We start from the raw sequence: 25,282 nt of genomic DNA on the forward strand, positions 1-25,282 counted from the left end.
GGTTATCATATGCGACAAACCAACGGATGCGTTGTCCCTCAGAAATTTAAAACAACGAAAATCTGTAGTAAAGGAAACCTCAGGGTTGACCAGAGACTGTCCACTTGGCCAGCTTCTGAGGGGAAGGATCCCGGCTATAGAAATGTTTACTACAGGGCTGAAACAAAATCAGCAGGACACTTTATTCTGGTAGAGAGGTCTCTTTTGGGAAGACTGCATGTTCTGCATGGCCCGTATCGTTAAACCTTTTGGGGCAGCTGCTATAAAACACTCTGACAGCTGCCAGATTGTGGGACCCAAGGTGCACAATAACAAACATCAGGCTTTGGAGATTGCTGTCTCCTGGATTAACAATAAGGTGTCAGGGACCTAGGGAGGAGTGGAATAGTTACTTGTACAGTCTCCATGCGGGAGAGACAGTCTTCTGGAGAACATAGTGATGGTTGTTACCTCTGAAAGAGATCCAGCTCAAGGGAACTTGAATTTTAAGGAGAATTAGACCAAGAAAAGCGATCACTAAATGGTATTTCTTTTGTTGTTTTACTTCTGCCCACAAAATATTCTACAGAACAACACTACAGCAGTCTGTACGAGAAACTGGACTTCAGACCTCTGCTTCAAACCACGCAGACTTAGACTGTGCTGGGAGGACTCGGCTTCCAAATTAACACATGCAGCGGTTAGGTGAAATGTTAAGGGCAGCTCTGAATAAGCCATTATTTGCAGACTATTCCACAAGTAATGCAGTATAATGAATGCCTGTGGGAAAGTCTGCAATAGCCTCCCGTAAAATCGGTGGAAAACCGAAGAGCAGAAATTCTAAGAATAAATTTCAGGTTATGACACATTCAATGCTGAAGTTATAAGGAAAATATGTGACCACTGACTGGGCTCATTCCCACTAGAAAAGAGGTAACATATACAGCATTTTCACACTAAAAAATTTATTAGCCTTTATCGAAGTTTTGTGCTCCATGTTAGACAGGAATTGTGGACTTAAAAGCTGAAGTTCTAGGAATAAGGAAAGGTGGATATAGTACATGGCTCGGTGTCCACTAAACTGTCCTTTTAATATTTCAATATATTTTGAAGTGAGGGTTTCAGAAAGAAAACAAAAAAAAAAAACCAACAAGGTTTAACTAAATCTCCATCACAAGCATGAATTTCTTTCATTGACAGTTAATGGGATTAAAATTCTTAAAAATAAGGGAAATCTGAAAATAATCCCTTTCAAGGCAGGACAAGGACTCATGTTAAAAATGGAAAATTTGAGCAGAAAAACCCCACAGTTCAATGGGACGAATTAGTCCCAGAGCCCTTGGGGCTGTCAGGAAGGTGAGGAGGCCGCCCGGGTCCAGGTGCAGGGTTGTCTCAGCTGTAACTGGTCTGCACGGAGCCAGTAACCACAGGAACGTGGAAGCTCCTACCTGCCTTCAAAGCCCAAGCCACTACCTGTATAGCCCTATGGTAAAAAAGAAAGGCTTTTGAAGAGGGAAAGCATTTGGACACCAAAAAAGGATTAGAACCTCATATATCCTGCTATTCAAAGTGTAATAAAAACAAAATCCAAACACTCCTACCAGTGTAGCATCTGTTTTACAGGGATGCACTTTATGGACACAAAATTTTGTGAGTCGGGTCTGTACAGTTTGGGAGATGGACAAGGCGAGGCACAGGATCCAATTGTGTGTATGTAAGCTAAAGGGAGGAATGAGCCAGCGGTCATCCTGACTGTCTTGTGCTCTAGCGATGGCCGGCGTGTACCAGAGCAGGGGATGGTCTCACCAGAGGATGAACTGAGGGCTGAGTGGCCTTTTTTCCCTTTCTTCCTGAAATTTATCTGATTTTCCTTGTAGGCTTATTAGTGCTTTCCCCACTAATCTCCTTGACCTTGTAAATGGAAATCAAATGAAAGGGAAGTCTCGTTGCACCTGCCTTGTTGGTTAAGTACCGGCAGAGAGACTTCATCTACAGCTAGTGGCTCTGCCACTGAGAAACGGATCGCCCACGTGAAAGGTGGCTTTCCATTTTCGGAGATCTGGGGGTGGATACAGGGCAAATCTGGCTGCTGAGATCCAGGGGAATCTGCACATTAAAGCCAAAGGTAGATGCGCGAAGCCACGAGCGCTTTGACGCAGCAGCGGGGAGGCAACGCGCAGCGAGCCCTTCGTCAAGCACTGCCAGCATGGCGTGGGTGGCTGTTTACGCTCAGCCGGCTTCACAGCTCCCCCACGGGACTTGTCCATCACCACAATATTCATGGGACCATCTGGTTCCCCCCACCCAACCCCTCTGCTAAAGCAAAGTTTTCAACAAGAGGAAGCCAAACAAATCCTCTGCTGTTAAACGAAAACCTGTTCGTGCTGGCTCTCGTCAGATGAAATTCCTGCAGGGTCTATAAATGGCGACACGGCCATCCCCACAGCAGACCTGCGCAAGGTGCGGGGTGTTCCCAAATCACAAAACCACCTCTTTTCCCCTAACATGTCCCTACCACTCAGGGTGATGATGCTTCTTGGGCTGCGGGAGTGTTTCTGCCCAAGAGCAAATTTGCAGCCAGGAATTCATGTCCGATGCTGGGGACGTGGACAGAGGCAGGTCTCACCAGGGTTTAGCTGGATGACGTGATGGGGGGTCCATGGCCGTGGAGGTGCAAAACTGGCAGCCATGAGCCACGGCAGAGCAAGGAAGCCACATCTGGGCTCATCTGCGCTTATCCAGAAAAAAAAAAAAGGTGGGGAAAAGCCACAGAGCTCTGCCGAGGGGATTAGGATTTACTGTCATATCAGGTGAATTCAGGTCAATGAGAAGCTGAGGCCAGATTTTATCTCAGCTGATAATAAAACATCCTCTTCACACAACTAAAAGCAGGGATATTGTTACCCATCCTATTTAACCTGACTCACACAGCCAAGCATTGAATTGCTACATAACTGCATAATTCCTAATAGGATCTTTTAAATATTTTTTTTATCTAACACTATGAGGCTAAGAGTCTGTAAGATGATATCCTCCTTAAAATATTATTATTAAATCATAAAAGGAAAAAGGGAGCTGTGTGCCTGAAAGACCGATTTCATTCCCAGCATTGGTTGTGGCTGTTTCGCAGTTGCGGGCAAAGCCTTTAAAATTTTTCTTGTCTCAGTTTGGTGAAGCGTGAAATGAGGATAACGCAACTGCAGCCCCGGAGATCTGGGAAGCTTTAGCTGTGCCTTGAGTTTTTGATACACAAGATGTGAAAAAGTTTGAAACATGACTATGACACCATCTTTTATACTCGCAGCGTACTTACTGCTCTACGCTTGCAAATAGATTTAGTCCTCTGAGAGGTGATTAAAAGCACTTGAAGATAGAAATTTAGACGATATTTCTCCAAATAATGATACCATGTACTTTTCAGCAAATAAGCAAATAGAAAATTTATGGCTCTTCATAAGATTATCCTTAGCAAATCAAAAAATATTCTGTTTCTGACAGGATGCCTTGTACTGAAAAGGAATATTCTGTTTCAGAAAATTTAATAAATTAATTTTTATTACGACTGCTACTGGAGAAAGCCCAGCAAAGCAGATTTATCAAACAAATATGTAAAAATAATGGTATTACAAGTTACCAAACTTATTCTTAACAACTAGCGCTAAAAGTTGATTCGATCAAACTGCTGAAATATATAGCTGTTGATTTATTTATTTTTTTTTTAATACCCCTGCAATCAACTTCAAAATAGCATTTCGCATAACAGAAAACTCCAAATATGTGTTTTGTCCCACTAGGGATATTTAGGGCTAGAATAGCTGTTAATTTGCATCTGATGGCGAAATGTTTATTTTCAGAACAAAATGTAAACGTTTTCTAAGATGTGTCATAGTCATTTCACACATTTCATGAAACACTGTGGGCATCTGTTTATTTGTAATTTTTGCATAATTTGGCCATAATTTGCTTGATATTTTCCCATGCTTGCTTTCCGAGGGAGGAAAAATATGCAATGTACAGAGTATTTAATGCAAAATGTCCTTTCAGCAAAAGGGGAATTTCACTAAATTGGTCTTTAGGGGGCATCTATTTTAGCTCTCTTATTTGTCCCTTCCTATTTCTGCAAGAGTTTGATTACTTACCTGATTCATTTCCCATTTTTTTCCCTCCCGGCCTCTCTTGTTATGACTGAGACCTTCTTGTGTGTTTAAATGTTAGCAGCTGCCTGGGAGCAACCTTAACTCCACCTGGGATAACCTGGTTATGTTTCCTTAGCAAAAACGTGTTGAGGCGAACGGTGTCGCTTGGGAATAAACACGACCTTGCCTGAGGACATCTATTGGTACACAGGAGCAAGGTGAGGGGCAGTAACTCGTGTGTGGATGATGACCCTGCATCCCTGAAGCCTCATGATAATTTGAGGGAAAGCTGTGCTTTCTCAATCAACCCTCCGTTCATTCTGTGCGGGCACACTCTTACAAGATCGCCACAGCACATGAGGCAGAAATTGAGGTGAAGAGCTCTTTGATTGCCACCCATTATTGTGCCAAGTCAAGTATCATTGAACCCTGAGCATTAACGAGATCAATTTGCACAACCCATAGACCATTGAGGGAATGGAACCCCCGAGGGATATGAGCACGTGTTGGAGCCTCTGAGCTTTGTTAGGAGATATTTTTTTCTACTTACTGGTGGATGGGTGCTGAAGCTAATCCAGGAAGGGTTCTGAGGAAGATTATGTTCCTGTTTCCATCAACAGCATCTTCCCAGCCTTTCCCTTCAGGAGCTGGTATCTGGCTGTCCTTGTCATGCCGTGTACCCGTGGCTGCTTAGAAGAGGGATGAAGCCCTCTTGCAGGGGCAGTACTTGGGACACCAAGCTGTGCTGGAGGCAGGTCTGCATCCAAACCTCATCTCCCTGCCCTGCTGCCTGCCAAACCTCAAACACCCTCTGCTCCCTGCTGCTGCCCTCAGTTCGGCAGAAAGCTGTCCTCCTCCTCCCCAGACCCAGAGATCTGCACTCTGCCCATCTTAAGCCTTCCAGCGGTCCCATGCCCACTCCAGCCTTCTCACACCCTCACTTCTCGATGCCCTTGGGTCTTCATTGCTCATATCAGTGCACCACTCTGCAATCTAAAGCTTTCTAAGCCAAGCTTAATTCTTTTTCACAAAGGATCATCTCACAAACCTCAAATCCAAGAGGAGATGATCAGAGGGCTGAAACACCTTTGCTATGAGGACAGGCTGAGAGAGCTGGGGAGTTGGGGTTGTTCAGGCTGGAGAAGAGAAAGCTCCAAGGAGACTTTATAGCGGCCTTCCAGTACCTGAATGGGGGCTACGGGAAGGATGGGGAGGAACTCTACCAGGAAGTGTAGTGATAGGACAAGGGGTAATGGTTTCAAACTGAAAGAGGGGAAATTTAGATTGGATATCAGGAAGAAATTCTTTACTGTGAGGGTGGTGAGACAATGGAACAGGTTGCCCAGGGAAGTTGTCAATGCCCCATCTCTGGAGGTGTTCAAGGCCAGGCTGGATGGGGCTTTGAGCAGCCTGGTCTTGTGGGAGGTGTCCCTACCCATGGCGGGGGGGTTGGAAATAGATGATCTTTAAGGTCCCTTTCAACCCGAACCATTCTATGATTCCATGAAATCTACAGTAGAGAAATATCCAGCAGACACAAAAGCGTGTTTAAGAAATAAGATGGACTGACTCAGAGACCTCATGTACAACACCAATCAGTAGCAACTGAGTGCTACCATAAACATTCACTTTTCTCTCTTCCTTGAACTAAGACATATCAATTTTCCTTGCTTTTAGGAAAATTCTTTTTTTACCCTTCATACTTAAGCCACAAAATAATGTGAAGACAAGCTTTGAGAGCAGATGCCCCGAAAAAACAAGCAAAGGGCAGAGGAAATTGTTGCGCAAAACCAGGTTCTCAAAAGTTGTCTTTAAAAACGGGCAGGAAAGGCAGCAAGAAGAGCTCTTCCCCTAATTACCAATTCCAGATTAGCTTGGTTAATGCACGGGAGGCTGGAGCTGGGGTTGGATACAGACCCAAATGTCTCCTTGCTTATTCAGAGCTTATCAGAACACCCTGAACTTTCAGCCTTGCAAATACTGAGCTGCAAAAAGCAGAACAATCTCTCTCGGGAGATTTCTTGTTCATTTTTTACCTGTGGTTGAGCCAGAAATACTTCAAAGATAGATTTTCTTGTGACATTTGAAGTTTCCTGACTCGGGTGCCTGCCAGAGCTTGAGCTCTGTGGAGATAGATATTTATGGGGTCAGAGTTGCAGAAGATTTCAGCTTTCATATAGTCACCAAAATAAATGACCTGCTTTTCATAAAAGGTCTCATCACTGGAAAGGCACCCAGCCTGGTGTCCCATAGGGAGCTGGTGAATTCAGAAGTCCCTTTGAAATCAGGATCCAATTGTGAGGGATTTGCTTTTATATATCTGACCTGAGATATTCCGAGCTAGAATTTTAAAGTGGTTTGTGAAGCAAAAAAAAGTTAGCAAACTGTTTAAGGCAACTTAACTCTTTTTTTTGTGTGTGGAAATAAACACCTTCAAGTTCAGAGAAGAAAAAAGAAGAAACAGAAGGGAAAAGTGTCTAGGACATCTGTACACCAAGACGAGAGGTCTATATAAGGATAATTATCTATTGCCTTTGTCACATGCAAATAATGCAAATAGAATGGAGTCAAGGGCTGGGATCTAATCCAAAATCTGCATTTCCCTTGTATCAGGCAGGGCTTCTGGGCCAGAATGTTTGAACTACAAGCCCTGATGATTCCCCCACCACCCCAGTACCTGTCCATCCGGACACACTGTCCCCCTCCTAAAGCAGTTCTTCCAAGAGCTACTTTATTTTCCTTCCAGATGCGCAGTACTATCGCGCAGCTGGCTCTCACTACAGGCCATGCTGGATGCTTTCCTGATTCTTAGAGATCTGCGAGACTTTGCCGACTGTGGCTTACAACGTCCAAGGGAAAACACTGTTCATCCAAACCTTTCCACCCAGTCTCCCTCACAATAGCTAAGCCTTTGCATTTTGACCGCAGGGAGGTGTCAATGGTGATGCAAAAGGGATGTTGCCAGTAGCTTCAGCCTTTAATCCCCACGCAGCACATCACAACTGCATTCCACAGACCTAAGAAGAAACTGCTCTGACTGAGAAGTTAGTGTGCAGAAGGAACCGACTGCGCAGCTGAGCTGCCAGCTGGGTCTTGGTGCTAAAGAAAAGGGGAACACGGGCAAAGTGGAAAGCTTTGGAGAGCAGGGCAGCATCAGGAGCCACAATGTAACAGCAAAGTGGTCCACAGCAAACCAACCCCTGTCTTTTATATCTATCATATTTGGGTGGTACTGCTTTGTGGACTTCTCGTTACAATTTAGTTTCTAAAAGGACTGAAACCCGAGTCACTAAGTGCTCTAGTAGGCTCATCTTTCACGTATATTGCCCTTGAACATCGCTATGAGTTTCGCCCTGTGGACCTGCTGAGTGCGAGCTGCCTTGTTCAGATCCAGCCTGCAGTGACCAGTCCTGGGGCCACGGCACATTCATAAGGTGGGCTCCGATGTGGTGCAATTCTGCTGCTTTTGAGTAGTTGCCTTCTCAGCACCGTGCGAACACCTTTTGAGTCAGATCCACCTACCATGACTATGCATGACATACATACAACACAAGAGGAGAATCATCAGAAGGTCCTGAAATGGGCTGGTCACTAGAAATAGGTGTTCTATCTACTATTTACTGCATTAGAAGAGCTGTTTGCAAGTGGCACTTACCTAGCATCCCTTTGTTCGAACTGGATAAGCACATATCCTTCTCAGCACTGGGGAGAACAAATCCAACCACAAACACCTCCACCCCATCTGCCATCAGTGCCAACCCTAAAACAAAGAACAGGGTCCACTGGAAGCGTCCGTGGCCACACTCCTCAATGATGTTCTCGTACTGGTGGGCAAGCTGCTCCTCGTCCTCCATCCTCTCTGCCATAAGGTCAGCACGGTCTCTGTACTCGTCAGCCACAGCAGGAGCTCGCTGCTTCTGCTTTTCTTTAATGTCATCTGGGTGCGGGATCCCTTGGTACTCCCCCTCATAGACCTCATCATCTTCATCATGGCCTTCTGTAACATCACTCTGGGCATCTTCTTCATGAGCAGGCTCATTCCCACCATGGTAGTAGCCATCATTGGGTGCGTACCCTTCGTAGTTACCATCTTGGTACCTGTAGTCATCCGAGACTTGGTTTCCTGCCCTTCCCCCTTGATAGAGGTTTGTGTTTCTATATCCATCATCCATTCTGAATGGAGACTTCTAAATGCTGTAGATGACTGTGTGTAAATACTCTAATATACTTATCGATTTCTGCAATATCTGGTATTGGTTACTTGAACATATCTACTCTCTGTTCTTTGGAACCAATGGGATTCACAGCTTCCCAGGCTCAGAAGGAGGAGAATTACTATATAAAGTTTCTCTCTGACAGAGTCTCACACAGCTTTTGATAACGCTTCACTTTTCAGCTGTCATTTGTGACTTGCTGGCTTCTTCTGTGCTTTGGGTGGGAAGAGCTGCTGTCTGGTGAGCAGCAAAGGAACAGCAAACTGCACAGCCAGGGAGCTAGGAGGATTTGACAGGTTTTTCCTCATTCATTGTGGTGGTGAAGGTCATGTCCTGAGAAAGAGGAAACAGTAGCAATGAGACAGCAAGCACACATGCATTGAGTTTAACGCCCAACATTTTGCATACAGGCTTTTCCATTGCAAAAAAAAAAAAAAAAAAAAAAAGGCTACAGAGTGTTTGAGGAATTATTTTGCATGGTCAAAACCCAAAGCCTCAGTACAAAAAAAAAAGCATTAAAAATTACCAAGTTGAGTGGGAACCTAAAGCAGAATGTAAAGTAATGTGTGGTCCTAATTTCTGTCGTTCCCAGAAGTCCTGCCTCCCACACGCGGTACTGGTTTCTACAGGGAGCAGAACAGTACCGGGCTGGGTTGCTGGAACAGAGCTCTCAGGTTGCTAAATATGTTTCTATCCATCTACCCAGAGCGCACTCACCCCTGGTACCTACAACTGGCTAACACCATAATGGCACAAAATACGAGCTTGGTTTGCTTTTTCATCCAGATCCCAAACTTAATTTTATTTAACGGCTTCTTTCTTTCCCTAGCGTCTCTCCGTCTGTATGACAGATGTACAACTAAAACGCAGTGTCTGCCAAGATAAAGTCACCAAAAGTCACACCAAGCTCTGTTCTTCCCATATCTAACCATGAACGGAGGATGATTTTCACAGAGAGCAAAAACAAAGCTAATATGGAATCACTGCTCTCCGCAGGGAAAACCAAGGGAAGCCAAGTCACATCTGAACACATTCTCATTTTGGACACCTGATTTCCATTATTTTTCAAGCAGTTTTCAGCCAGCTGGCTCTCCAGTGTTCTGCATTTGTTGCGGCACACAGCTGTAGACAAGGAGCTTGAAAGGAGACTCGTGTGGGAAACGGAGTCGAGTCACGCCAGAGGAGCCAGCACAGCGTAGGCATGCACAAAATGTGGACTTCGCTTTAAACTTTGAGCTATTTGCCTAACTAAAGTGTAAATGAGCTACAAAATGACATGGGCAGGCACGTGTCTGTATATATGTGGATGTTGGTACCGACACAGGGTAACGTTTTCAAACTGAAAGAGGGGAGATTTAGATTGCATATCAGGAAGAAATTCTTTACTGTGAGGGTGGTGAGACACTGGAACAGGTTGCCCAGAGAAGCCGTGGCTGCCCCATCCCTGGAGGTGTTCAAGGCCAGGCTGGATGGGGCTTTGAGCAGCCTGGTCTGGTGGGAGGTGTCCCTGCCCAGGGCGGGGGGTTGGAACTAGATGATCTTTAAGGTCCCTTCCTCACTTTCTGTGATTCTGTGGTGCCCAAATGTTCAGTGTACGGAAAGGGCAGAGACTTGACTTCTCTGCACGGAGTCATGGCTATGCCTTGCCTGTGCTGCTCATGGGAGCTACTCCAAGAAAACTCATAAAAAGCTTCCCCTGCATTTCTGTTTAGCTACCTATACATATTTATGGCATATAATTACGACATGGCCTCTGCAGGCCCTGCCAGAGCATCTTCCTTTTCCCTGACCCCTCTGCCATTTGTCCCTGCATCCAACGTGTTTCCTCTTCCCTTTCTTTATGCTGAATCACACAATGCATTTTGCATGAAGTTAAAAAAGCAGCAGGGCATTCTGCCAGGGCTGAAAAAGAGCAATCAATAAAGCAAAAAAAAAAAATAATTAAAAAATCCCAAATGCATTTTGATCAGGTTAGAAAGATCAGGAGACGACAGTGCAGGTAGCAGCAAGGAGAAGCATTTGCTTCCACAATGGAGGTGTTAGTGTGCAGGGGAGTTAAACCATTCGACAGCCATCAGAAGCACTTAAGTGGGTTTAACAGCTCTTGTTTCAATGCTGGACTGTCACCACTAATGGTTAAAAAATCCAAGAGCGCTTTTGAGTCTCAGAACCTTCCAGTCTTGAAGTAACTTTCTTGATTACACAAAGATTTGTGTCATCACTGAACATCATGTTCTCCAAGGCAGTAAAAATGTAGTTCCACAGAGACATATTTCCTTTTGACAAGTAGAGGAAGGAGCCGGTTTTTTTAAAAAAAGGAAAAAGAACAATATGTGCTAAGGAACATTAGACCTTGCTTTGGAAGTCTTTAAACACAATGCATTGGCAGGTTATGTTCCAAAGCACCTCAAGCGTCGGAGCGGGAAGCGCAGTGACCGCACTGTATTTGTCCCTTTCTGGTTGCTACAAAAGTGGACTGAAAACTCATCTTAGGAAATGAAGGAATACTAATGATCAGTAACAGAACTGATCAGATTCCAGGTCTCCATAGACCTTACCCCTAGCCTTAAACCAGCTTTTACAAAATGTGAAAGCATGTTCTTGAAGACCAAACACGGGAAAGCTTTTCGTTCCCTATTAAAAAGCCACTAAGGTGGGAAGCTGGGCTCTCTGCCTCCTACGATAACAGGACCAAAGAAGATCACGGACTTAGAAAAGACCTATTGAAGCATCCATGCTCTTCCACTGATACACAAAGTTTGTTATTTACCATACAAGACCACTTACATCTTGGGCAGCATAGGGAATAACGACGTGAGCTGAAGAGTCCCATAGACCAGTGACAGCCACTGTGTAATTCAGAAAAAAGGTCATGGCAAATGAGAGTCACTGGGTTCCCATTCAGTGTGTAGGATGGATATTTTCTGGGATCACCCTAGCAGAAGAGGCAGTACCCAGAGGCAGGCTGTAACTTAGGACTCTAGAATGCTTTTCTTTAGTACTTCACACTACTTGTTTCCTCTCTTTACCACATATGCACAGGCTGATTCACTCTAGACCTGATTCTTTAACACCCTTTCACTCAAGCTGAGTGGCACTTACTCATATTAGCAGCCCCATTTAGCATTTAGATGCTAAATCATGACTTCTCATAAAGATTGCAGGCTTGGCTTGCTATAATTACACTTCAGAGCGATGCATGAGAGCTCGAGAGAAATATACACATCACATCCAGCCTATTACAACCTTGGGCCCTTTCAAACTGACAGCTACCTTTCTGAGACGCGCAAGTGAGGTTTAAACACACAACAAATGTAAAGCTCCATCGGACAGGGTCTGCCAGGGAGGGAGGGGCAGAGGCAGGAAAGTCTCCTTCTGTGTCTCCCCAAAGTAGCCCAGTTAACTCAGCTTGGGGCACAAAAACCACTAAAGTACCTGGGAATACAGTTTCTTTGTAATTCTCCATAGCACAGTACTTATTTCTCAGCACATTACCTTGATTTTTCTTCCCCTCTAAGTAATTTTTGCACTATAGCTTTTCCTCTATATTCTACTTGACATTTACAGTAATCTTATTTCCACACCAAACAGTCTCTATCTCATCAGTTATCCTGATGCTAGCGAGCATCCTTCACTTAGTCCTGCATCTTGCATGCTCTGATTTATTTAACAGCAACTCTTTAATACACACTACTCACCTTGCGGTTTTCTTGCACTCCTTAGCTCTTTAGTCAGCTCAGATGTTGCATACTTAGCCAGGAATTCAGTCATTTGAGCTCTGCAACTTCAAATAGTAACCTAAAGTCTTGGATATACTCATAACAGAAACGGTATCTGCTCTAGGAAAAGGGACCTTTAAGAAGAGCAGCTTAACAAATGTGTTTGCCCCTGTGAAAGAGCATGTAAGGGAGGTGCCTGGCACGCTCAGGTGATAAACTGTGGGCCGAAAGGCAGCAGAGCTTGGAGGGGATGCAGGTGAGGGTGAGTTCCTTGTATCTGGCACCAAATGAAGAGAGCCGAGGACCCCAGGGCTTGTTAGAGCTGAGCTCTATCACAGAGCAGACGTTATAGCAAATTAGTGAGCAGGGCAGTCAGGGAGGGGTGATTTCTTATGAAATATAGTGAATCTGGGGGCACGAGGGAGTTTCTGGAAAAGTAAAGAGAGTAAGGTTGTTGCTTTGTGGGAGCCGGAGCTGAAGGGAGCCGTGGGCAGGTGTATGTATGCAGCGGGGGAGAGCCAAGGCCAGGAGCTTCAGCTTCCAGATCCTTCTCATTGCCTTTGCGTGCTCGGAAAGGGGAAGCTCTCAAAGTCAGCAGCTGAAGGGGGAGGTTATACGAAAGCCAAGGGTAAGGAGCCATACAGGGATGCTATAAAAATGCTTTCAAGGGATCTTTAGCATTCACCGGAAGAATCCCTGTAAAACAGATGGCAGAGCAGTTCAATATTCTGCCTGAAGGACAACTCCTTTAGCAAAACACCTTCACCCCCAGAGCTGCTTTCTGCTGGCAGCAATAGGAAGATGCACAGACCGTACAGTGACCATAAGGACTCTCTGCAGTCACAAAGCTGACTGTAAAAAAAAAAAAAAAAAATCCTGAGAGGAAACTCCTTACTGAGAGGAGACAAGAAATGCTGCAGATGATAGGTTTTTGTGAAGTTCCAATCTCAGACTCTTAATGAGGATGCAATTAATGGATCCATTTGTACACGCGAAGGACCAAATTTTTGAGACGCTTAACAACTTACAGCTCTGAGGGGAGCAGTATCCTGGATTTCAGGCAGCCAACAACTGGACAAATATTACTAGACTGGCTGGATGCTGCGGCAAAGTCTGATCGCCAAGTTGCTAGACGGAGGCGACGTGCAGGCTGAGCACCCCTGGGTCTGTCCCTCGGCTTCGGCATTTTTGTGTCCCTCCCAACTGCCCATGGGAACAGCCCACCCTTCCCCTGGTGTGAATTGCAGATCAGTTGCTCAAACCCCTTGCAGCTGTGGCTATGGGAATAGGTGGCAACTTGTGCCCCCAAAAGCCTAAATAAACCAGAAATTGGAGAAAAGTCCCTGTGCTCCCTGCTTCACAGCTGAGGCCCAGGAAAAGTAAATGGTCTGCCCAGAGCCGTTGTCAGATTTTCACTGAAGTCTTGCAGTCTAGCCTTTTTTTAACCAAGAAAACTGCTGTTTTCTTTCAGGAGACTTTTAAAACTTTCCCCTCTTTCCAAGCAGTATAAATTAAAAAAAAAAAAAAAAAATCTAAAACATTTGTCTGCAACTCTACAATTCATAAAATCCTTATTTTCAGATCAGATCCATTAAAAAGATTTCATCTTATACTGTAAAAGATTGCCCTTTTCATTGGCATAAAAAAAAAAAGTGCACGGAGAGTTGTTTAAAATTGAAAAACAAACATTTAATTTAAGAAATGCCAGCATGTCAGCTGCTTGATCCATTTTTTTATTAGAAACATTTGCTGAAACTGATTTATTTTTTTTTTCCTCCTGAAAAATTCAGGTTTTGAGAAACTGTCATTTTCTTGTCAACAAAAGTTGCATCAGAAACACTCCAATTTACTCTCATGGATATAATGTTTTCTCAGGTGCACCTTTAAGAAGGCAATATAGAGAAATATAACATAGGAACAATAATCCTGCCAGTATATGCACGTGACTAAAAGCATCTGACCTCTGTGCTGTGAGGCAAAAAAGGGCTTTTCTTCCACAGGGCTCTGATTATTCTTTTTTTTTTTTTTTTTTGCTAACATTAATGTTGCTGCTGCAGCCACACGATTCAACATCCAGAAGAGAGCTGAGCAGTATCATCGTTTTCCTGGACAGATGGCGAGGCTGGGTTCTTGGCAAGGATCCTGCAGAGGGAAAAGCGGCAAGATCTGGAGAGAATGTGTATATGTGAGTGAAGCTAGAAAAAGGAAATGAGGAGGCTTCTAATGCAGAGAGGTGGAAACCAAATGAAATCAGAGGTCAAGGAGCAGGGACGGAGATCAATGGTCCAAATTGTGCTGAGAATAAAGGGGGAAATGGTCAGCAAAGCACAGAAGCCCTGACATATTATCGATCCACAGACTGTGGAAAAAAAAAAAAGACACCTACTGCTTAGTTTCAACAGCAGCTCTTGTCTTCATATCTAAGGATTATAAACCCATCTCAGGCCACCTCTGTTAGAGCTCAGCCTTAATCCTTGCTAATTCGTGCTTGGCTTTTTGCAACTCTATTTCACTGCCAAAATAATAGACGGGGAGAAATGTCTCAGAGCACAGGACTCGGCAACAGTTTTGGAAGAAGAGGGCTGTAGGGAACATCACTCGGTCAAAAAAATTATTGACTTCTTTTTAAGGGAGTGTTGTACCTAGATAGGTCAGACCTCTTGCACGTTTTCAGCAGTCGTTTTCCTTACTTTGCCTTTCCATCGAATATCCTAATCACACGGTGCTGATGAGAAATGAGTCCCTGGGGAATTTTCAGTAGGATGCTCTCAGATCTGAACACCGGCCAGTGAATCGGTGTGATTTAATCAGCTGAAGACCTGGTCTCTATCGTGGAAATACAGGTCAGCCCTTGGTTTGCAAGTTTATATATGATTGTAGACAGGTAAGGGAGCACTATATACACCACTATGAATTAAATTCCTTCTGATTCCTCCCTTTCCTTCTTCATTCTCACAAGATTGGAAATACAATTTGTCCTTGCAACATCAAGTATTCTTGAGAGAGGAACATATTGCAGTCCCAGGCTGGAAACGTCTTGCATCTGGAGGAATGTCAGCGCCAGATGTAATTCCTTAGGTCTCTCTTATGCTCTTGGTCAGAAAAATCAAGGCATGTATATGAGTTTTCTTAATCAGTGATATGGTAGCTAGAAGCAAAAAGGAGATAGTTTACTACCTAAGCCACCATGGCCATATGCGTGGGCATGTCAATAGATGGTTTTCAAGTGCAAAGTTACTTGTTAATGGCTACAACAATCAACTGTGGCTGCACATACTTACAGGAGACTAGGAGACTAACTGGGTCTGGACAACAAGAGATTTAGAAATCAAAGTCTGTAGCAGGGCTTACCTTCAAAAGAGTTTGCTTTGAACTCTGGATAAAGAGGTGTCTTTTGTTGTGGCTTCAGAGGAGAGTGCTGCATTATGTGAAAAACTAAGGATAAAAACAAGTTTCTCCTGAGACTCGTTTTTGTTATTAAGAAGTTATTTGATAGCTATGTAACACAGGTTCAAAAACTCTCCATGGAGCTTATTAAGCAAGCTATCTGTGCCACAGATTCCCTGTTAGTGGCTGTGAGTGAACAGAAGAGCCAAGATATTTGAAAGTCATCGACTTGAATTCACCTGTTTCAAAGAACTGGCTTTCGGCAGCACAGATGGCACCTAATGATTGCTCCCCTACAGCACAGGTAGGACACGTAGGATTAAAGTCCTCTGTTCGGTGCAAAAATCATTGATTTGCTCCAAGATGCTGCTGGGGTCTCTGGGACAGGACTCATTTATTCACTTTGCCCACGCTGTAGATATTGGAAGGTCGGTGCTGATGCAGCCCTGGTATATTCAGAAATACAGGGAAAACGGAGCTCAGGCAATTTAGTGTATTACCAGCAGATCAGATTAATTATTTAACAGAGAAAGCATTTCAGTTCAAAATTCTCTGCTACGGAGTCTATTGAACTTGTCATTTTACAGTTTCTGGATAATCTCTATTGATCTGTGGTGGTTTTTACGCATTTGTGTGTAGGTGCATACTGTGTATGTTTTGTTCCACCGTGGTAAAATACCTCCAGTGTAATGTGGTCCTGGAGTCCTGGATTACTTTGCTACAGCAATAAATTTTTCTGTGAAGAGAAGCTATGATGTTTGAAGATGAGGCATTTACAATATGAATTCGGGGGCAGAGCTGGATGTGGTATGAAGACAAATTGTTCAGTTGTGCTCGCCTGAACTATCCTGATGCTGAGTAAGAATCTGGCTGTACTGCTCTGATGCCATTACACTTTTTCTTTTCGTCCCATCCCATCCCAAGTGCACTGGGGGAGATTTCTGGTTTCCACCACTTCGAGCACTAAAATGCCTTATAGAATCATAGAATCATTTAGGTTGGAAAAGACCCTTGGGATCATCGAGTCCAACCCTCAACGCCACTCTACAAAGTTCTCCCCTACACCATATCCCTTAACACCACATCTAAACGAGTCTTAAACACATTCAGGGATGGTGACTCCACCACCTCCCTGGGCAGCCTATTCCAGTGTCTGACCACTCTTTCTGTGAAGAATTTTTTCCTAATGTCCAGTCTAAACTGACCCTGTTGCAGCTTGAAGCCATTCCCTCTTCTTCTATCGCTAATTACCTGTGAGAAGAGACCAGCACCAACCTCTCTACAATGGCCTTTCAAGTAGTTGTAGAGAGTGACGAGGTCTCCCCTCAGCCTCCTCTTCCTCAAACTAAACAGTCCCAGCTCCTTCAGTCGCTCCTCATAAGATTTATTCTCCAGGCCCTTCACCAGCTTTGTTGCCCTCCTCTGCACTCGCTCCAGCACCTCCATATCTCCCTCGTATTGAGGTGCCTAACTGTGGTGGTGACTTTCACAGGAAAGTGGCTGTGGGCTGAACTTAACTTGTAATCCACCATTTTACATTATGAACTAAGGGACAGAAAGTCCCACAGATTGTTAAGGGGAGATTATAACTTAAAGCCTGATATTCTGTTGGCGCAGATGCTTTAAAGGTCATATCTAAGACAGTATGTGCTGCAGCAAGCTGGCACAACGAGAACGTGTAGCAGATGAAAGGAGGAACAAGCACCAGTCAAGCCGAATAAACAGCTCTTCTGAAATTAAGGACGCAGACTAGCAAGTTGGGTGTTTGTGAGATAGAGAGGAATATTTAACAGGAGGAGTTGGAAAGCAATGGCTTAGCAGCACAAAGCTGTATAAGGAGGGACAGACTACAGACACATTAGAATTCCAGAGAAAGGCCACAAAAGGTCAATTTGACAAGATGAATATGGATAATGAGTTGAGACAGATGGTATAAGAGTATGGTAGCTAATAAATAATGAACAGACTTGCTTCAAGGAGCACAAGCAGGGAGAAATCACAGCCGAGAGCTTAGTCAGAAGGGAGGTGGTGAAGGGGAAAAGAACAAAACCATGGAGGAATGGGGGAGAATCACAGCAGGAGGACTGGTGGGAAAAGAGTGTCTGGTTTCAAGTGCCAGAGTGTTGTGGAGATGATAATTTACCCAAAGACAACTTAGAAATGCATATGCCTGAACTGGAATTTGGCCATCTTCCTGAGATTAACAATCTTTTAGCTGAGAAAATACTCATGGTTTCTAAACCTTTCCTAGATATCTATTCCCTCTTCTCCTCTCCCATTACCGTAGTACCTAAGCAGCCTACATGCAAGGCTGGGAAAAGTTCCTAGGTTTGTTTCGCGCATCATGACCTGAGGCCGAGAGAGACTAAAGCTTCATCTGAGCATTGAAATGGAAATTCTGTGCACCGTCCCCCATACTTTGGTGGCCCTTGTAGACCAGCCAGATAAGGCCTCCTTCCAGCCTTCACTCCAGCTATCCTTGACACGATGGCCAAGATAAAAGTGAGCATTGCTGCCCCACAAATCTTTTCCGAATGTGGAGCTGAGACACAAACCCTGGCCCAGATACCAAGGAATACTCCGAGATGTCCCGATGTAGATGCAAATCAAGGAGCTTTCCCCAGATCACCTGTGGACGCCATACCAGTGCCAAACATCCAGCCCACGTTTCTGTTATCTCCTTGCCTTTTTAAATATCACAGAGAGCTAGAGTCTTTGCGGCTTTATTGCTTATTAATAAAGCAACATCTCTATCAGCATTGCACCTGGCAGCATAAACCGATAGGTAATTTAGTGTTGATTCAGAAACAATGGTGCCCTAGTGCCCTCTAATGAGTTTGAGCGTTTCTATGTGTGTTTGCCCTTGGACAGTTTATTAGGTCTAACCTTACTGGGCTTGGAGGCCCTCACATGCTCCCAGAGATGAGTGTAAGCAATAACCTTGGAAATAAACCGCCTGCAATTCAGCAAATTCTGCCTGTCAGACAGCAAACGCGCCTGATTAACTATGAACCGCTTAGCTTATTGGCAAAGATGTGCCTCTAGCTACAAAGGGGACTTTTATTTCATCACACTTGCAATCTGTGTTATTAAATAACGAGCCACTTAATTAACTAATTCATTAATACATGGCTGTGATGAATAGATTTGCTCCAGTGACAGAGTCATGAAAGCAGACACAAACCTGAGTGATTTCTAAATACTGCTGTCTTCCAGAAGGAATTTTATTTGAGCAAGTATCTTTATTAAATACCTCATTCTTTCTCCTGTCTCTAGCTAATAGAGCAGTGTCAAGGTCTGCTCTGTCTGTTCCCCATGCCCCCTGGTACTCCCTGCTCTTGTCCTTCCCTCTTTTCTGCCTTGCCGAAGCCTGAAGCTCCCCTTCTCCTTTGGCTCCATGCAGTCAAGGTGTCTTCAGTGTGTTGTGCCCCAAAATCACTCTTTTCCCAGAGTTATCACACTGCTGTGGCCAGGGTGCAATGTCTCATCATCTCCTATCTCAAATGGGAAATGACTGCGGTGTTTCAGATACTCTTATTGTCTGGGATCACCTTCCCATTGCTGGGGGACCAACAAGCCTCCCCACAGACCGGACGCAGAAGGGAAAATCATTTAATGCACCCCACAGCAGCCCTTGCAGGGCTGTTGCCTCCTGCTTTCCACCATGGAATGGGAGCGTGTTAAGAAAGTGCTCTAGCAAAGACGTTTCCACAGGCTGAGAGATCTCCCTGCAGGGAACTGTTCCTGCGGTGGGGAGCAGCTCTTTCCCAGCCCAGGATGCTCAGGCATCAGTCTCTAGAGGCGGTTGCTTGCCAGCTCCTGGGAAGTGTACCAAGGCACCGGCCACGCCGGAATTCAGGCTCATTCCAAGAAATCCCCCGTGCCGCAGCCTGTCGCAGTTGCAGCCAACCTTATGCTTCCATCATGCTCTTTAATAGGTTTGTTACTTACGTTTCCCTTCAGGGCTGCTCAAGGATAAAGTTCAAGGAGAAGGTTTATTACAATGCTAAGACTGAGATCAAATAAGAGGGGCGATTCTCTTTCTTTTTTTTTTTTTTTTTTTGCAGGAGCCCTCCAATACAATTGCTTTGTGGCCACACGAGCTTTCAAAATTGCAAATTCACTGTTCATTATGCACCTTGCCTGTGGAGAAATACAAGTGCAAGCAGCAGCAGATTTCAAGAGATGTTCACTCTGAGACTCCTTTCAAGGTTATTTAGGAGGGAAAATACTGGAGCAATTGCTTTTGCTCCATCCATTTTCCTAGCACTTTGATTAGTTTGACCATTTTTTGGATATGAAACACTACTGAGGAGACCTGAACTTTGTAGCGTCTAGGATCATTCAACAGATTCCATTATCTGGTTATCAAATTGACTATGTGCATCACATATATCACTGCAGCACAAACAAAACATGCCCACAAAGTGATGTTTTCTTCCGTAAGAAGGCAATTTGCAAAGCCTGCCTTAGCTGGGAGACTGCACCTTGAATATCTCAGATTGCCAGGTCTTTGAAGAACCTGCTTTTGAAACGAGCATTTTGCAGAAAACCACAAAAATAGATTATATATTTTTTTTTCACGGACTAGATGCACAAACTAAAATTGCCTTAGGGCCCGGAATATGTTGGCACTGACTTAACAGTAACATGAGACCTCACATATAGCAACACTAAATTTATACTCGTGTTTTATACCCATATGGAGACTTTCAACTCAAAAGAGCCCCTGGCAGTTTTTTTGTGCACTATACAGCAGAAGAGGATTTCGGCTAATTTGAGCACATGCAGCGGGCCCCCTAACATTATGGAAAGGTGGATTTCTTTGCAGTGGTTTATCCCAAGCATCCCATATTCCTTTCTTATTTCTGCAGGAACCTTTAGGATAGATCCATGCAACAGCAGCTCATTTACACAGAGCCTTAAGCTTGGGCAGTATCCTGACAGCTCAAAGTCATGCAGTTCTCAGCTATGCCACGGGTCGTCTACTGTCTCACAGTCTTCTGAAATGATGTTCATGCCTGTGTTGTATAAGAGAGGAAGAGCAGGACAGGAGGAAACCACTGAAACAAGGAGCAGACACTGCGGGAGCCAAAGAAAGAGAGAAAGCAACAGCGGAGCATGAGATAGCAAAGGAGGAAGGGCAAGGCAGGGGGTGGGAGGGTGAAGGTCAGAAAGGAAGGGAGAGGAGAAGTCATGACAGGAGCTGGAGTCCCAAGTCTTGGAAACTAATGTTGCCTTGAGCCAGTAAAAGGAAGGCGGCGGGGGGGGCGAGGGGAAGCAATTAGTCATACCACTTCATAGCAAGGAGAAGGCTGCGCATTTGCCTCAAATTTTTGCCAAACAGCCTAAAAAATTCTTGTGTTCAGGTTGGACATTAATGATGAAAAAGCTTCATCTCACAAAATTAATAGCTACAATACATCATCAGGCTATAACACCATAGCTCAGGTGTACGCAGAGAGAAAATCCTCAATATCACCTGTCGAGGCAGAAGAAGGATTTAGCTATTATTTATTGCTTAGTGTGACTCATGCCTGTGGGTAGGGGCACGAGAGTACAGATGGGAGTTAAAGTCAAATTGCCGCCAGTGTAATTTATGCCAGGAGAGTTGAATTCAGGCTACTTCTGCTTATGTTTTACCTGTAGTTCTTCTGTAAAATATGAAAAGGGTAAGAAAACAGGTTGAAAAATACATGCCTGTGCAACCATTTGTCAGGACTCAGGTTTGGTTAGAGGAAAGATGGCTTGATGTCTTGGGCAGCATCAAGAACTCCATACAGTTTTCTGTAATGCCACAAATGGCTCCATTAACCTTAGAGAAGACATTTAGTTACTCTTAGGCTTAGTTCCTTGTCTGTAAAAAATAGCTATAACAACTTACTCTCTCTACCTGCCAGAGATTGTGTAGGGAAAATATATGCATAACTGAAAAGTGAATCTTGTAGCCACTGATGGAGGGCTCAAAAGTTCAGCTTTCTGGACTTCACATTCTCCTTGCCAAAACCATTGTGATTTTGAAATTATCCTGACAAGGACAGAGTCTCCTGAGAATGACCTCCAGTGTGCTGTTTCTAACCAGAATCCATGATACTTACGGATTGTCCTTCCGTTCCTCTTGTTTCAGCTCTACCCAGAGAGGCTAAAGACACTAATACTCATCAGACTCCCTAAAAATGGAAAAGCAATGGAGGGAGATCCCAAAACTCTGGAGTCCCCATGCAAAGGAGTTGCTCTGGCAGCTGAGGAGGGCAGGGCTTCCATGACCTGGGGATGGGTCCTTATCATCCCTGGTCTAAGCACACTCCTTCCTGCAGATACCGAAATGAGGGGAATCCCTCTATGCCCTCCCAAAGCCCAGTGTCTTTGACCAGCTCAAGCCTGACAAGGGGCTATACAGCAGAAATTCCATCTGCAATCTCCCTGAAGGTGACTTTAATAGAGAAATATGGCTTTTAGCAAGACTTAAGCATTGAGGAACTCAGCATTTTCCTCCCCAACAGGAGTCAGGGACATAATGTATCCCACCGCTGCCGTCACCATGTGCCCTGGTGCATGTCACCAACAGACAGAGCTCAAGGCTGTGCCTCTCCGGCGGCTGTCTGCTCCCACACAGTTGGCTGGCTTCCATTTCTCCTTAGCCTGCTTGCAAAAATGTTATTTGGCAGCAGGACACCCTCTCCCCTTCATGCTTCTCTAAACCTCAGCTGGAGTGCAGCTCTTCTTGTCAGCAGGCATATTGTGGTGGGCAGCTGCACTTGGCCCCTTCTGAGGATTTCATCTGTCAGCGTGTTATTATCCAGCTTCCAGTCCACGTCTTGACGCACCGAGATCAAACCTCACCAGGCTCCTCAGGGTCGTTTTGACTTGCCCATCCTTTTGACCATCATTTTCATAGCCCTGAGATGTAGGAGAGCTGGCCATGCACTGTGTGCTGCAGAGCCAGGCACAATGGGCCTTAAAGAGCATGGAAAGCTACTCTTGAAAGCATGCTAGGGACTGCTTGCCAGAACTGGGGCTTCGGGTACATCCATTGCCAACCCTTGCTGCAGCAGTGTCCCTCCACCTGGCTTCTGATGAGCAGATGAGTGGCACCAGAGAGTGCACGCTTTCCTCAAGCTCCTGCCTTCCCCAGTACTCGTAGGGGAACTCCTGAATTTGGCAGAGTCTGCAGCCCAGGGGAGCCCGGAATGTGTTGATCACACCTACTCCTACTCTTGATACTATTCATCCCCACCTAGCTTTAGAGATCATGTCCTGCACCGCTGCGCAGAGCTCTATTTTCATTCCTCCCTTCAACCCCAAGTCAGTTGGCAACGCTTCTGCAAGACGCCTTCTAGGGACTGGCTGAAGTCACCTGCTGGCAGACAGCACTGGTGGCCAGGCAGCTGCCAGATCAGCACACACCTGAGCCCCATGTTGGGTGGAAGGGAGGGCACGACGAGGCAGCAGGCTTGGTAAGGGGTCTCCATGCAGTATCTGCCTTCCTTACCCATTGTGTGGGCTGTGTTTCCAAGCATGCTCTGGGACATGAAAACTACTTTTTGCAATAGGAAAAAATTGGTCTCTTTGTCCTAAAAACGTAAATGAGATGGACTTTCTTGTGATCTCGTAATAGGAGACAAAGGGACGTTCAGGAAATTTGAAAGGCAAGAGATTGAAATCCTGCACAAGGAAATCCCTACCTTCACACTAACCTGTGGGACTCCTGGGAACAAAAGGCAAGGCCTTGGCAGCATTGAAAGTGGGGACTGGATGTATTTAAGGGAAAGGAGAACATGAGTCTCATGTTCTTTTCCTCTCTGGGAGAAATAAGTTCTTCTTCAAGATATCAGGCAAACATCAAGAGAACTTCACTCTGCTGTAGGCTACTCTGTAACTGTCCACCGAGAAGATTCTTGGATGTATTTGCTGGTGTGCGCTGTCAGAGAGGGGATCCCAGGCTAGAGGATTCCCTGGGTGGTCAATCCCGGGTAGCAGTAACAGGGAGGCTGTGAAGTGGCTTTTGAGCTACACTGGGACTATTCACACAGAAATGACACCAGAAGATAGAGCTATCACAGCAAATGGCTTCTGCTCCTGAGGGGGAAGAGAGAAGTACAGTCTATCACACCCTGAGTAAACCTAACATAAAATAAATTCAAGACTTTTGCTAGAAGCAGGAATTCTGCATGATATACAGGAGAAGGCAGGCAAGAAATGGAGTGTGAGAGCAGGTGTCCTCCAGATGATGAGCCTGGGGGGATTAGCTGGCAAATTTCAAGGGGATAACGAATACTTCAAGGCAGATCATGTGAGTGCCTCTTCAGGGGAAAGAGGATAGAATATCCCAGGTGAAGAAAGTGGCAAGAGGGAGATGACGATCAAAAGTTATTTATCAAAGTGTAACATCAGACTGACTTGAAGGGAAGCCAGGGAAGGGCCCGCAGACGGCAGGTGGATATGAAGCCTTTCATCTCACCCAGACTGGGTAGGAAAAAAGACTGCTTTCTGATGGCACTCTAGTGACAAATGCAAAATCTGCTGACGGTTGCAAAATCTTTCTGGTTACCCAGGAATAAGTAGCCAGAGCACTCAAGCCCACAGTGCCAAGCCTGCGGTAACAGATCCCACCACTGCAAGCTAAGCAGAAGGGGCAAGAGCTGCCCAGTTCCCCTTTCGCTTGCCTGAGATCCCTGGAGGGAAGTGGTGGTAGGAAGAGGAATATGGAGCCATGATAAACACACCAGTTTTGGACATTTTATGTAGAAAGTCCTTTCTCTGCAACAGAATTTCTGTAAGGCTCTGTGTGACTGCTGTCCCTGCCTCTCTTTCCCATTTTGGGAATAGCATTGAGTGCTCTCTGCATCCCAAATATACTATGAGACGCTTGGGAACAGAGGCAGATGATGTTGTATCTCAGCTGAATGAGGGCAGACAAAAGGCTGCGGCTTGGGGAAAATGGTATCCTTGTGCTGTAGAGGAGGCTGGTTTTCAGGTCTTTAAAGTTGATGCTGTGCCTGAAAACTAAATTCACTCGTTGGCTTTCTCCTGCGAGGTACGGGTATAAGGAACCCAGGTAATGAGCATGGAATGAGGACAGCTCCGAGTCACTGCATTCCTGCGCGCATGAGAACCACAAATGGACCTAGTGACGGGCACAGAGCTGTGAGCAAAAGGCACTGACACGCCTGTTGTGTTTTGAGCTCCGTGCTGGAAGAGGGCCAAGCGCCGCTCACCGCCATTCAACAGTAAATGGGTTTGCTGCTGGGATTGGGATGAGGTGGGTTTTAAAACTGGCCTGTGGAAGGATCTTTTCTTTCCAAATAGAACACATTTCTCGCTTCCCTGTAGAGAAGCGGAGGGCTGGACATGCCTTGGATAGTGGAGGCTTCCGTGGTTACTAATAAACCATGACTGGGACTGGGTCCTGCCCAGACCCCCACGCTTTGCAGTGCTGGTGCCCAGACTTTCCTCTGGGGCTGGCCCATGGCCGGCAACGGAAGCACCCGTGGGCCACATGCCACAGCTGTCCCAAGACAACACACAGATATTCCCAGCTCACTGCTTTCCATCGCCGTGCACTGCTGTCCAAGTCCGTTCACCACCACGTAGGATCCAGATACAATATTTTTTTCGCAGGGCTAGAGAGCAAGAAACAGGCCAACCCACACCACACCTCCAAACGAACCCGAGCCAGATAGAACATCCTCCAGGTGAGGCATTTGGGCCATCGTGGTCTTTTGTTTTTTAGTAAGGCCATACCTCTCATAAAAGTCAGTGTCTAAAAGCAGTGTCCATCCTCTACAGAATTCAGGTGACGGCTTTTCCTGCTTCCTAAGTGTCACCTGACCAGCTGTTATCATCA

At 45.2% G+C, this 25,282-nt stretch overlaps 1 protein-coding gene across 2 annotated transcripts in view; it reads right to left on the minus strand.

The window, feature by feature from the left end:
- The window catches only part of SV2B (synaptic vesicle glycoprotein 2B), a 68,006-nt gene that overhangs the window by 21,895 nt on the left and 20,829 nt on the right, over positions 1-25,282 (minus strand). For both annotated transcript variants that reach the window (XM_074600740.1, XM_074600739.1), the window contains exon 2: positions 7,771-8,662. In XM_074600740.1, coding sequence (XP_074456841.1) covers positions 7,771-8,287 — 517 coding nt within the window. In that variant the 5' untranslated portion in view covers positions 8,288-8,662. The remainder of the gene's footprint in view (positions 1-7,770; positions 8,663-25,282) is intronic.

The sequence above is a fragment of the Larus michahellis genome, chromosome 9 (assembly GCF_964199755.1).
Source record: "Larus michahellis chromosome 9, bLarMic1.1, whole genome shotgun sequence".
NCBI classification, from domain to species: domain Eukaryota; kingdom Metazoa; phylum Chordata; class Aves; order Charadriiformes; family Laridae; genus Larus; species Larus michahellis.